Source organism: Ischnura elegans, chromosome 13 (genome assembly GCF_921293095.1).
Source record: "Ischnura elegans chromosome 13, ioIscEleg1.1, whole genome shotgun sequence".
Classification (NCBI taxonomy): domain Eukaryota; kingdom Metazoa; phylum Arthropoda; class Insecta; order Odonata; family Coenagrionidae; genus Ischnura; species Ischnura elegans.
Window position 1 is genome coordinate 9,593,828 of NC_060258.1, and position 15,409 is coordinate 9,609,236.

At 38.8% G+C, this 15,409-nt stretch overlaps 1 protein-coding gene across 2 annotated transcripts in view; it reads right to left on the minus strand.

Moving 5' to 3' along the window:
* Nucleotides 1–2,259: 2,259 nt before the first annotated feature.
* Nucleotides 2,260–15,409, minus strand: part of LOC124170007 — a 90,256-nt gene continuing 77,106 nt past the window's right edge. For both annotated transcript variants that reach the window (XM_046548693.1, XM_046548692.1), the window contains 2 exons: nucleotides 14,797–15,054; nucleotides 2,260–3,706 (listed from right to left, as the gene is read on the minus strand). In XM_046548693.1, coding sequence (XP_046404649.1) covers nucleotides 2,907–3,706; nucleotides 14,797–15,054 — 1,058 coding nt within the window. In that variant the 3' untranslated portion in view covers nucleotides 2,260–2,906. The remainder of the gene's footprint in view (nucleotides 3,707–14,796; nucleotides 15,055–15,409) is intronic.

Sequence of the window (15,409 nt, forward strand, 5' to 3'; positions counted from 1 at the left end):
GATCACGTGGATATGCCATGTCATTTTCGAATACTCAGCCACTCAATAATATGTGAAGTTTATTGACATGAGAAATAGAAGTCGTGAAATACTTTTGTGCTAGAACTCATGCGTTAGTCATCCTAACCTTCTGCACTAGTAGAGGAACAGATAACCATGAATACTTGATGAACTTCCTGATGAAAGTTTTCATACAGTACAGTGAGTCCTCATTCTACGTCAACCTGTTTAACATCACTTCGCGATAACTTCACAAAAATTTTGAGACTGTCTTTCATTTATCACACCTTCGCTTTGCGATAACGTCAAGGCTTTTAAATTCCGCGCGAGAGAAAAAAAAACGCGAAGAGGCGGGCATTGCAGGTTGTTCGTTCAGTGGGCGGTAATGCAGTGAATCTAAATGAAGTGTAAAACGGTGTGTTTATTGTTAATTGCGATTATGGTTTTAGCAAATTTTCTGCAAAATGAATTCTTAGGTAGGTGTGCAAGGCTTTACTTGAAATAATGGTTTTCAGGAGCCTAGAAAGTGATTTCAAGGAATTTTTCCGTGAGGAACTCTGGAGTTTTTGTCGTCACTTTTTTCGCAGTGTTCATAATAATTTTGGTTCCTGTGACTGCGACGATGTTTCAGCGATGATGATGCCCAGGCGACGCTTGCACGGGCGACCACCATAGCGAAGCCGGAAAGCAAATGCGGGAAGACACAAAAATGGAGAAGGATTTACGTCAGTACTGCTATTGTCGTCGATGAAGACAGGAACTCATATTTATGCCATAGTTTGGCATTCCCATTGGAGAAAATGCCCTGGATAGGATACGCTAAAAATTTTTCGCGTAGGAATTGTGAGGTATAGGAGCTGATATTCGCTTTTTACATTGCTTCTTATGGGATATTATGTTTCGATTAACGTCATTTCGTTTATCGTTAAATTTTTCACGAACGTCACAGTGACGTTAAACGAGGACTCACTGTACGCCATATTGTTGAAAGAACATTCATCGTATTAGTATGTATTCCACCACTCAAAAATTGTGCCTTTACTTCCCGCTGCAACAAAGGGCTACCGAGGCGTTAACATGAATACTTGATGGACTTTGTGATCACTTTTTCACGTAAAAGCCATGTCATTTACAGCACATCCTTCGGACTAATATTCCACCACTCAACAAACAGTACCACCACTGCAAAAATTCTCAACAATCGCCCACGGGATCCAATCCGCTCATCTAGGAGCCTAAAAATACAAAATACGCACAGCTGGCAAATAGCCGGGAGCACAAACGCTCACCTCCAATTTTCCTAGCTTCGGAAGATAGCATCCCACACAGCAAACTCAAAATTCATACCATATAAACGTTGCATAAATGGATTTGTAAAATGTGCTAATAATATTCCGTCCATTGTGCACATAATATTCGAATAATATGTGCATAATATGCAAAAATTAGGTCATTGAAAACTGTAAAAATTATTTAATTGATATGTATATTATTACATTGCCGGTAACATTTCATCGTTAATATTGATTCTTACAGCCATGAGTCAACTGTCACCGAGCAAATTCAAAAATTTATGCCATATAAACGTTGCATAAATGGATTCGTATAATATTCAAACGATATCCCGTCGATTATGTACATATTAACTCTTCCTGAACCAATTTTTTTATATAAGTATTTTTTTCAAAATAATTTTTAGGAAAAAAATAATTTACAGGATTGATTCCCTATAAATGTTTTTATTTTATTCTTAAAATTAAAAATCCACTGGATTTAATATTATCCTTGTTCTATGAAAGAGTTAATTCTTAGAAAATGTTGAACGTATTATATCGCTAGAAATAACGTATAACCCCTTGGGCCCCTGTATGATTCAAACACCTTTTAACGTCAAGCTACACTTGTCGTTGGATCTGATACTGGAACTAGGCCTGTCGAGTCAGCCCAGACGTTGGACAGCAAAGGGTTAATCGAATAATATGCAAATATTTTGCCATACAAAACTGTAAATATTTACTTAACCCATTAGTGTATAGTGTCCGATATATCGGGCGTGTGTATTTTATTTTGTTATGGGCTCCAGTTGACTTGTGCTACATTTTAATTACATTTTTATACTGTATTAAGTTCAAATGGATGTCTGTTTTCAACCTCCCACTAATATTTTAGTTGACTCATTGAATTTAACGACTAGAGAAGGATTTATGTGAGACATGGCACATGTCCGATATATCAGACGCTTTGCACTAATGGGTTAATATGTAAATAATTTCTCATGAATACATACATATACATATGTGCTCTGGCTACAGCCAGCTGAGCGTGCGTGCATTGTTATGGTCCTAGATGAGCGGATTTGATCTGGTGGGCGATTGTTGAGCGTCAGCGGAGTGGTGGTATCTCAATGGGTGTCATCACCTCCCAATGTAACCATAGGTTCTTGAGGCACCGCGCGCAATTTGATGGCCTTGTTGATGTTTTGCGCATCCTTTGCGTTACACTAGTCTCTCATTATTACCAAGTCCACGGGATCAAAAAACTGGAGGTTCGTAATGACGAAGTTGGTATGAACGTTTCTTTTGGGAATCGTTAAAAAATACAGTATAGAATGTACGCGATTAAATTAAGTGCAAATATACAAAAACAAGAAAATTCGTTTCAGTTTCTCTGATGAAAAATGCGGCATGACGCAAATGAGGGTTGATAACTTCCTGAATGCAGTAATTCCTCGATATACATACTAGACGCGTTTCCAGACCTTGTTCGTACGTTGATAAACCTGTGTAAGGACTAACGATTTAGCTCGTAATAATGATGAGTTCGTAATAACGAGCAATTCGTAATAACGTTGTTCGCAATAACGAGCGCGTCTACTGTAATATTTCACATTTGAACAAGTAGTGTCATCACTTCTCCAAGTAACCATGGGATCTTGTGACGTGAGTCATCAACCCTTTGAAGGACGGGAACACTCGCGGGCAGCCATCAAACTGGCACTCAAACTCCTCGTCCCCCACAGCCTCGTTCCCGGTGGACGGCCTCCGCTCCTCCTCCTTCACCGGCTCCTCTTTCACCCTCGCCATCTCGACCACAGCACCCCCTTTTCCCCTCCCCTGCCCCTCCGTCCCCTCACGGCTGGGGCCTGACCCATCGCCACTTTTCCTCGACCTTCTCCCTCTCTTCCCACCCCTGCATTTCCTCTGGTGAAGGAGCAGTATCCGCATGGAGGACGGTTGCATGCCGCAGCGCACGCAACGCAGATTCCGTTGAGGACTCTTCTCCGCCTCCTTGTGCCCCTCCTCCTTGCCCACCCTCCTGCGGCTCGCGCAACGCCTTTTGTGAGCGTTAAGAGACTGCACGCTCTCCTGTTTTGCGCCACACATCCTGCATTTCAGGCCGCGCAACGGTTCATCCGTTTCCTTCTTCTTCTCCTTCCCACCGTCATCCTCATCCTTAACGACACCAGAATGCGTTGCCTCCACCCTTGAGCGCTTGGTCTTGGAATGTGCCCGCTTGCGGTGCTCCACGAGGCGGGCGTAGCTGAGGAAAGCCCGCCCACAATCAGCCGCGTGGCACAGGTATTCCGGTTCCTCAGGCATGGAGGCCGCATCAGGAATATCAAAGGCTGGGGAAGGTTCCACCATCTCCTCATCGTCCCTCAATTCCTCCACAATTTGGCTGATGGAAGACTTTGCGATCCGCGAACCTGTCAGGGAAAAGGAGAACGACAGACAAAACACATGAATGTGCAAATCAAAGAATGGAGTCAGACGACGTAAATAAAATCTGCAAATGCAAGTCAATTCATGTAGATATACAGGTGGTCCTCGACATTCGTACGTTTCATTCCTGAAAATGTGTACGAATGTCGAATCATCGAGTTCCATACCCATTAGGGGTTATGTTCCAAAAGAGCGAAATATATGCACTAAAACCATATTTTTTTTACACAGATTTTAATTATATTAACTGATGAATTAATAAAAATCCTCACATTATATAAATGTCTTCCGAAAATACGCAGAAAATGTAAATATAATTTAAAAAAAAACAAGAACTCCGCTGTGGGTACCAAGTGAAACTTTTTCCCTGTGTCTAAGTTGACGTTCCACTTACAACGTCCACTATAGGTGAAAAGACATATCAAGAAGCATGACAAAATGCAATTTTTGAACCTTAACTCTTGGCACCTTTGAATTTTTACATAATAATTCCTCGGCGGGTGACATCTTATGATCATGTATCTTTCGCAAGTTATCCATGAATTATTATTATTAGTTATTTATTTGAATGGGCAAATCAAAGAATGGACTCTAACGACAGACGACGTAAATAAAATCTGAAAATGCAAGTCAATTCATGTAGATATACAGGCGGTCCTCGACATTCGTACAATCCACACTTTCGTACGTTTAATTCCTGAAAATGTGTACGAATGTCGAATCATCGAGTTCCATACTACTGTCGGCGTCAAAATGATGTGCCGCTGTACTTTGCAAATTTAGATCTGGACTTCAGTGCATGACATAATAATAAATAATACGTCATTTTAAAGAAAATTTTATTTTCAATTCATAATTATTTTTTGTTTTATGAAAATTTCAAAAATGTAGACACGCGTGCGCAATAAATGACTCCGCGTACCATAAAATTAGCCGTTTTGTTAACTTCGTAACTCAACCTAGGGAAAACTATCACGTTCATAACATTCATCTTTCACAATAAGTTGCAAACATTAATGCAGATTAAAAAAGTGGCTGTTGCATATTTTTATAATTCATAATTTGTTGTAAAATAACGAAAATATTTAAACTCCATCTAGTCCTAAATTTTACGCCAAAAGAAAAAATAGAATTGATGGAAACACTTCCCACTTTATTTTCAATTTTCCTATGATCCGAAAATACAGGCGGTCCTCGACTTTCGTACATTCAACTTTCGTACAATTCGCACTTTCGTACGTTCAAAATTGACACCTTTTACTCGACTTTTGTACGCCAAATTCGGACTTTCGGACGTAGGTCTGTAATTTTTTTAAAATTCCCGCAATGTTTATTGCGCATCCCAACATTCAAATGTTTCAAATGTCAGTATCGGCAGTATATGCGAACCAATGCGAACAATACGAACGTATATAATGAAGGGAATTGTTGGTAATTGACTCTAATCTAGGTGATTTATTTGGGGGAGAGACTGCCTGCTATAGGCTCCTTTATCAAGAGAAGAAGAAAGCCTTCATTGAAGATATTTTTCAAAAGAAGTTGACTAGACATCATCGAATAGCTTTCAATAAAACTAGTAAGATCTTCTTTCTAATTGTGTTTTTTCGTTTGAGTGCTGTTTAATTCATGTACACCTTCAGCAACGATATTGCACGAAATATCACCCGAATTCCGTTTGTCTTTTGTCTTTTTTGAATAACATGCGAAATATACGCGATCACGAATATGTCACCTGCCTAATGTCGAATTTTGGTGTAAAAATTAAAAGGTATCCAGAGTGCGGGCTCAACAAATACATTTTGTTATGCTTCTTGATATGTCTTTTTATTTATAGTGGACGTGATAAGTGGAATGTCAACGTAAACGCCAAGAGGAAGTTTCACTCGATAGCCAACGGAGTTCTTGTTTTTTTTAACTTTTATTTGCATTTTCTGCGTATTTTCGAAAGAAATTAGATGATTTGAGGAGTTTTATTAACATATTATAAAAATTAAGTCAATTGAAATGAATTCCGTGAAAAAAAAAAAGGTTTTAGTACGTATATTCCGCTCTTTTGGAACGTAACCCCTAATTAGTATGGAAGTCAATGGTTCGACTTTCGTACATTCGACTTTCGTACAAGTTTTCGGGAACGCATTGTGTACGAAAGTCGGGGACCGCCTGTACGTGAGTTTTATGTAGTGTAGATTGTATATGGACTTAAAAAAAATACGCCGGAGCGGACGAATGCTGCGTTGCCATGTCTTGCGTGCGAAACTTTACTTCCTGGTAACCGGTACTAGCCCCACGCAGCCCCGTTTGGCAACATGACATTGATAAAAGTTATTAACATTCACAAATATCAATATTTTTATATATTATAGATCATAGAAAATTTGCAAATAAATTAAGAAGTTTTCTATCAATTTTATCTTTTCTTTCGGGGTAAAATGTAGGACTAGATAGAGCTTTAACATTTACGTTATTTTACAACAAAATATGCGTTCTAAAAAATACGCAAAAGCCATTTTATTAATCTGCATTAATGTTTGCAACTTACTGTGGAAGATGATTGTTGTAGATGAAGTAGTTTTCCCTGGGTAGGGTTACAAAGTTCACGAAGTTGACAAAACAGCTAATTTTATGGCGCGCGGAGTTATTTGTTGCACTTGCATATCTTGAATTTAGATTTTTTCCGTAAACAAAAAATATATCAGAATTGAAAATAAATTAGGAAGTGTTTCTACCAATTTTATTTTTTCTTTTGGCGTAAAATTTAGGACTAGATAAAGTTTAAACATTTTTGTTATTTTACAACAAAAGATGAATTATAAAAATACGCAACGGCCATTTTATTAATCTGCATTAATGTTTGCAACTTATTGTGAAAGATGAATGTTGTGAACGTGATAGTTTTCCCTAGGGTGAGTTACAAAGTTCACGAAGTTGACAAAACGGCTAATTTTATGGTGCGCGGAGTCATTTATTGCGCTAGCGTGTCTACATTTTTGAAATTTTCATAAAACAAAAAATAATTATGAATTGAAAATAAAATTTTCTTTAAAATGACGTATTATTTATTATTATGGCATGCACAGAAGTCCAGATCTAAATTTGCAAAGTACAGCGGCACATCATTTTGACGCCGACAGTAATTACTGTCTGTAAAAAAAAGCAAGATACAGTGAGTCCTCGTTTAACGTTGTTGATTCGTTCCTGAAAAACTCGACGTTAAGCGAAACAACGTTAAACGATGCAGTGTTTCCCATAAGAAACAATGTAAAAAATTTAAATTGGTTCTTAACAATCCATTTCTTCGTAAAGAATCCAGAATTTCCCGGGCGAGAATCCAAGGAGGCCAATTATCGGAGCCGTAACTTTAAGCAGACTTCGTAACCAATCGGGAGACACCTGAATCAGGCCAAAATGAAAAAACATCTGAATCTGACACTCGGAAGCACGAGGATGAAGGGCGAGTCAATTTTCGTGATGATATGAATTCTTTAACACGGCAGAAATCGCGAGAAATATTCATTAAAGATTATTCACTTCAGCATGATAATGATTCATTCGAAAAGAAACGAATTTCCATAACGAAAAGGTTGGGACGTAGGCATTATTAAATGAAATATAAAAACTAAAAAGAAAGTATTTTAATGGCGAAACATCGATATTTTCAGTAAAAGAAGAAATTTTAATTGTAAAAACTCGACCTGCAAACCTAAAACTCGACCGATCTCTCCAGCAGTTGCACCTTCTTCAATTCTTTTAATAATACCAAGTTTTTGTTCTAATATCGCCGTTTTTTCATCACGTCAGAAGAACCACCAGGATAGCCACTCTTCTTCGTGGACATTTTTTTTGGTTGGCATCAGAAAAATATACGGATAATGGGTAAATGAAGCGATAATTATTCGCTTGGATGCATATTTAACATACGCTACCCACGCCAACCTTTTCTGTCGAACGAAAATTACCAATCGCATTAATTTAGTAATATTTACTATACATCAGATGCGCTTGCGTCCTATTCGCCATTCATTTTTTTTTTCATCGCGCATAATTTGAACAACGTTATCGCGAAGCAATAACGACGTTAAATGATCAAGGGTTTCAATTTTTGGACAACGTTATCGTGAAACAACGTTAAACGGGACGACGTTAAACGAGGACACACTGTACTCGAGTTTGAGGAGCTCAAGCGTCTACATGAAGCAATCGATTTCAATGCAACGAAAAGCATACGAAGGAGAATTTAGTTCTACGATATATCATGTACCTTAAAAATTCTTCGGCTAAATAGTATTTCCTGTACTTAATTTTTTCTCAAAAAAGTACCCGTTTTTTGCGCGTAAAATCAAGTTGCCCAACTTTGAGCGCTTGGCATTCCCGTAGTTTTCGCTCCTATAACTTGCAATTTCGATATAAAGAAGCCACATCTATTGCTAGCAGTTTGCCGAAAACAAATTGTTTATACCATAAAAATTAACGGAGTTGTTGTAATCAACGCAAACCTCTGCTAACCTCCGCATTGAAATCGATTGCTTCATTTAGACGCTAGAGCTCCTCAAACTCGAGTACAGTGCAACCTCGATATAACGACACCCCACGGTGCACTAATAAACACTCGTTATAGCGAATTGTCGCTTTACAGGAGGTGGAGCAAATAATAGTCAATATACCTGTTGCGAACAGATATACAGGAACAGGAGTGGTGTGGCGACAGATAAACATCCATCCGATAAACGTAAGCATAAATCCAGACGAAAGGCGATGTTTTTTTGCATCACTAAATTTCCTTACTATCAAATAACGACTAACTATTCAAACAATTTATAAGCGCCGCACTGAATAAAAATCATGCAAAGCATTGTTTCGTCAATCATTATATTTATCGAACGACAGTTTACCACATAAATTTGAGACTGAGCACTCCATTAACTTCATTTCTAACAGATCGCTAGCAATTGCAGAGGTTAAGGAGTCTTGATGAAAGTTTTTCCGGCGGTGAAACCCTCGCTAATGCGAGAGCCAACACCGAAAGGGTCTCGTAAAAACAAATTTTTTAACACGCTTAGTATAGGGTCAATTGACGGTGCATCGGCTATCTCTCGTAATAGCGGGGGTGTCGCTATAGCCCGTACTCGCTTTAACGAGGTTCCACTGTATCTTGCTTTTTTTTACAGACAGTAGGGGTTATGTTCAAAAAGAGCTAAATATACAGGGTGTCCCAAATAATTTGTGTATTATGAATATGTACACTAATGGTGGGTAACGAATCGCAATCAATGCCTTTCGTTTTCTTTGATGAAGGAAACTACCCTATTCAGCACAGATGTTGCTTAAAGACTTTTCTGATTTTTGCTTCTAGGGGGGGGGGAGGCAGCTGCTCCCCCCCTTCCCCTTGCTCGGTACGCCCCTGTCAACAGGCAGATTCTACCACAACTACTGGCTAAGATATGATTTATTTTTGTAGAGTGCACGATGGAAAATTTTTACATTTTTTGTCATGCTTGCGACCCTGCTGTATGAATATGGTGTATAGCTGAGGGTTAATAATTTGTGTACAAGTACAATTTCATGTGCTTTAACTTCCTACCGAATTTCAAGTAAATCAAAGAGGTGGGATTGAAAAGTCCACTTTTCTGTGATGATTTGGCAAGGAATGACACTTCTGGAAAAATATACAAGGTTCTATACATTTATCTTGACCACCCGAAAAAACTTTTTGTCCAGAGGCAAATTCAATAATGTGTCAAGCAAATGCTCATTAGCCGTCACGGGGGACATTAATCAGCATGATTGCCTTCCTTGCAGCTATGTTAATTACAAAGATATGGCACCCTAGACGTGGACGCGGTTGTGGTCCCAGGCTCAAAGTGACTTTTGTGTTATGTTTTGACTTGCTTTCTGTGCATTACCAGGAAGCTTAACAAAATGCAATTTTTGAATCCTAACTTTTGATACCTTTAAATTTTTACATCAGAATTCCTGGACGGGTGATATCTCGTCACAGTGTACCTTGTGATCACATATCTTTCGCACGTTATTCAAAATAAGACATGATGAATTTGTATGATATTTCGTGCAATATCGTTGCTTAAGGAGTACATGTCGTGCATGAATTAAACAGCACCCAAACGGAAAAACACTTTTAGAGAGAAGCACTTTATTTTATTAATTTTATTGAAATCTTTTTGTAGGTATCTTTATTGAAAAAAACTTCATTAAAAAATCCATCCTGTGAAATTCCCCTTGGAATACATAGATGCAAATGACGCAAAGCAGTTATTCGAGTTTTTGACCCTGTTCCACCAATAGGGTAGTTTCCTTCATCAAAGAAAACAAAAGGCAATAATTGCGATTCGTTACCCACCATTAGTGTATTCATAATATACAAATTATTTCGTTTTATAAATGCCGGTTTAGACGAATGGCAATAGTCCATTTTTATCCTCATTTGAAAAGGGACAAATTGGCACCCATGCGATGCCACTCCACGTGACGTCACAGGGACCTAGTTTCTATACGAGTACATAGGAGTTATACATCGTCTGAGGTTACCAATGCATGCATGAGGCGCAGAGCTCAGGGAAACATGTCTTAATAATCACTTATTAAAACTGGCTAAGGTCGGAAAGTTTTCCTCGTTTGATAAGGTATTAATAATCCTTATTCAAGCCAAGCGCTACCAGCCAGCAGGGTACTAGGCTACCCGCTGGCAGCCTGCGACGTATCAGCGCTAAGCCTCGCCTCAAGGTCACCTCACCGGGCGGAGGGGGAACCAGAAATACGACGTACGGAGAGATTTCCCGGCATTCATACTTAAGCGTTGCGTTTTTGCGCGCTTGAAAATTTTCACTTTCATTTATTCGCGAAAAAAAGATATTGTCATTTAAAAATCTAAAAGCGTGAAATACGTACTCCAGGAGTAATAATCTTTCGATTAAGGCAATAAAAAAATAATAGGAAACCACCCTATTTTAAAAATCAGAAAAAAATTAAGATTATACTTTAAGGTAGGGGTAACAACATATATTTTTTTCGGCGTGTCTATTGTTTCTTAAAATTTTCAATTTAATTTTGAATATTTCAAACTTACGTAAAAGTTTAGTTTTCAGTTCAAAAATTTTGAAAAAAATCAGGATGGTAGACCATAACAGTATACACAATTTAAATTCAAGAAAACAATTTTACAGATATAAAAACTGGAGATATGGTTAAAAAACTAAAAATCGCGTTTTAATTTTTTCTGGGGTTATTTTCTGGGTCTGAAACTTTGAGAAAACACATAATTTTGGATGCACTTTAAGTGTATATTTTTTATTTCTCAAAATATCGGGGGCACTTTTCGCCATCTTAACCTGCTTGACCCTTTGTTATCGTAAAATCATTACGTAAATTTCAGTGATGTGCAAGTAATAAGTCATAAGTAACTAACTCCCACATTCCTTGGAAATCTGTTATTTAGACAATACATATTATTATATACACAATAAATTACAGTGTGTCCCGAGTGACCCGAAGAATGACCCGATTTTAAATAAGATTATTTATTAGGAAGAAGGGCTTAACATCAACACATTGTATACGAAATTACTCACAAAAGACAAAAGTTTATAAAAAACCATCATTAATGTTCAATATGTCCTCCATTGGCTGCGCGGACGACATCTAGCCGATAGCTGAATTCATCCCAAATTGAGTGTAAGATGTCTTCTGTCACTGAAGCTACAGCAGCTGATATTCATGTTTTTAGTTCATCAATGTCAGGAGGTAAGGGAGGTACGTAAACATTTCCCAAAAGGAAAAAAATCGCATAATGTTATGTCAGGGGACCGAGGAGGCCAAGAGTGTAAAGCTTGGTCTCGCGGTCCTGTACGTCATCTTCAGCGAGACTGGCTGCACCTTTTTGTTAGACCTAATTGTTAGACCAATGGTCTGAGGGGTGCACGCTCCACATCAGTGCTCACAGTGACATTCAGCGGATTTTTCTAAAACTCTAAACAATGCCGATCACATCTGGCGCTGTTTCGCTTGCCTAGTGACATTTGTTTCAATATTATTACAAGTTAAAATCGGGTCATTCTTTTTGGGACAGACTGTATATTAGGCGTGCAACTAAGTTCCCGCTATTTGTCAATAGATGGCTCTAGCAGTGATTACTGGTTTACTTTTTGACGCAATGGAAAAGTCACGAATCAAGCTGAGACATTTGGTAAGCAAACCGCTCGACAACAATGGCCAGTTTTTGTTCAGCTTCATATCCTTATTGTTGTGTGAAAATGTCGGAGTTTGTGCCAGGTGACCGTCATTTGCGGGGAGCGTTTACTTTCTTCTTTCACTCGAAGAGAACAGAGGCTGTAGTGCATCGAGAGCTCCAAATGGTTTAACGGAGATGCTGCTCTAACAAGGAGACATCACCAAAGTGATGTTCAGGATCTGGATGCGGATGCTATTTTCTGAAACTATACAGGTAAGGTAGAAAAAGTGTCACGGCTTTCTTCCACATAGACCCGGGTTCGAGAGATACTCGCTTGTAAAAATTTCGCGCAGCATCACATCCATTGAGTAATCTCCATCGGTCAAATACGGCCATGGCGGTGTGGTCTAGGGCGGTAGACATTAAACCTGTATAAAGTGTCTAGGGACCGAGTCCCAGTGTCGGAAATAGTTTTTCTCTCTTCTAATTTTTGAAATCACTGTTGCATTTTATCCCCATTTGTTTTATTTAGTTACTTCACGATTTTTTAAAATTTAATATCTATTTTTGGATTTTAAACAAAACTCCTAATTGTGCCTTACCACGCAAATTAGAGGGCGAATATCTCTCGAGCCCGGGCCTATGTGGAATGACATTTTTTCTACTTTACCTATATAGTTTCAGAAAATAACATCCGAATGTAGATCCCGAACATCACTTTGGTGACGTCTCCTTGTGAGTGAAACAACATGCCGTGATTGCTTCCGTCACTTCAAAGACAGTCATTCCAATGTTGACGTGAGGGAACACCAAAAACCTTCGAGACGCTGTATTGGAGGCATTGCTCAATGAAGATCAGTACCAAACTCAACAAGACCTTGCTTATGCATTAAGAGTTACCCACCAATCCATTTCCAAGTCATTGGATGCATTGGGATTTGTGCAAAAGCAAGGAACTTGGATTCCTTATGATTCTACAGCATGACAACGCTCGACCCTACATTGCAAAACCTGTTAAAACCTACCTGTAAACGCTCAAATGGGAAGTCCTGACCTCCCCCCACTGTATTCCCCAGATATTACGCCGTCCGATTATTACTTGTTCTGTTTTATGGTACAAGGTCTGACTGATCTGCAGTTGTGTTCATACGAGGACACCAAAAAAATGGCATGATTCATGGGTAGCCTCAAAAAATGAAAAGTTTTACTGTTATGGTATTGGCCTCTGCCACCTTGACGGGGAAAAGTTGTAGCCAGCGATGGGCAATACTTTGAATGATTCATTTATAACCATTTTTTCAGCTAAAGATGTATTTTAGTTCAAAAAACAGCGGGAAATTAGTTGCGTACCTAGTACAATATCCTAAAGTAATAAATAAAACTTATAAACAATTTAGTCTTTCACCTTGAACAGAAACTTTGGTTGGTAAACTCTTGAGTGTGTCCATGAAATAATAGTAATATATAACTTCATAGCATAGAAAAGGAATTGATTAGAAACATTCAGAAAAACAGCTGTAAATTCAATCAGCAAACGTGGCTGCTACACATACTGCTATAAAAATCTGATATTCAAGGACACAAATATTAAGCAGAACATTAATAATACCGATCAAAAGGACCGCCCTGGCACTTTTTAGTAAATCAGCAAATATTTCATAGTTCATTAGGCCAATAACAAAAATTTTTGACGCGTATTTTGAGGATAAAAATTCATTAATAGCCACCAAATATCAATCATTTCATTTTTCAAGATAAAGTTTTATTTTTGTTAAAAAAACAGTGGGACTTAGTTGCACACCTAACAGTTATGATGGATCTGTCTCACGTTTTTCTAAGGGGTTTTTTAAAATCCCATGTTTATTTGAACCGTCCAAGGACCCTACAAGATTTAAAGAACAACATCCAGGAAGAAATTGCCAACAGAACGCCTGCAATGCTTGAAAAGGTCATTACAAATACCAGAAATCGGTATACTCAATTGAATCATGAATGGAAGACGTCATCTACGTGATTTGATCTTCAAGACTATTAAAAAAAAACTTAAGGTATGCACCTACGTTGCAATAACCAAATAAAAATTTTCCAATTCATACACTGCGTTTCATTAAGTTTTAAGAAAAGGAAGTTATGCTGCCGCACCCTGTACTTTGCAGGAAACCTGAGAATTTTTCCTGCCAATGATGGAACCCCAATATGGTGGTTTCCTATTATTTTTTTATTGCCTAAATCGAAAGATTATTATCCCTAGGGTATGTATTTCACGCTTTTAGATTTTCAAATGACGATGTCTATCTTTTGCGATTAAATGAAAATTGAAAATTTCCAAGTGTGCGAAAAGGCGACGACTAAGTATGAATGATGGGGAAAACTCCGTTTGACGTCATTCTGATTCCCGCTGCCGCAGGTGAGGTGACCTTGGGGTGAGGCTTTGAGCGCTGATACGACGCAGGATGCTAGCAGGTAGCAGAGTACCCTGCTAGCAGGTAGCGCTTGGCTTAAATAAGGATTATTAATACCTTATGAAAAGCAGGAAACTTTCCAACCATAGGCAGTTTTAATAGGTGATTATTAAGACATGTTTCCCGGAGCTCTGTGCCTCATGCATGCATTGTTAATCTCAGACGATGTAAAACTCCTATCTACTCGTATAGAAACTAGGTCCCTGTGACGTCACGTGGAGTGGCATCGTAATGGCGTCAATCTGGCTTTTTTCAAACGAGGATAAAATTGAACATTAACATTCGTCTAAACTGGTATCTCTAAAACCAAATAATTTGTATATTATGAATAAACTAATGGTGGGTAACGAATCGCAATCAATGCCTTTCGTTTTCTTTGATGAAGGAAACTACCCTATTCCCAACGGAGAGGGCATTGTGTCTTGTAAACCTTTTTCCGAGCTCTCCGACCCACTGTCCTCGCTGCCCCAGCTCTCCTCGCTGAGAACCTCAAAGTCCTCGCTCTCGCCCTCTTGCTCCATCGTGTCCACATCGTCCCTCTGCTGCGGGTGCGTCGTCTGGTGGTTTAGCAGGAAGCTGAGGTTCGTGAACTTCATGCCGCACCTAGGATATGAACACGCCAACTCTGCAATGCGCATTCCAGCCTCCTCACTGCTGCCGTGGCTGGCCGAGTCGTTGGGATCGCCACCTGCAAGACGTGGAAAGAATCAACCTATTAGCACATTCAGCATGGAGCCTGGACAACTTGTGCGAGACGCGACTACGTGGCGTGGTGCCTGACAATCTAGTTTCCGAAGTCAAGCAGTGGTTTTGAAGCATTCGTGCGAACCATTTTTCTGTATCCGTGATCACTAAGCCACGGACGTGAGGTTTTCAAAACCAGGCCTTACATGGAGCATTAATAATACGAGTACATCCATGTCATCGCAGCTAAAAAGATCGTGAACTGGCGAAGAAAGCTCTCATTAAGTCCACGAAGCACTCCTAAATAACAGAATGCCTGCATAAATAATGGTTTATTGTTTGTTTTAGGTACATTATGA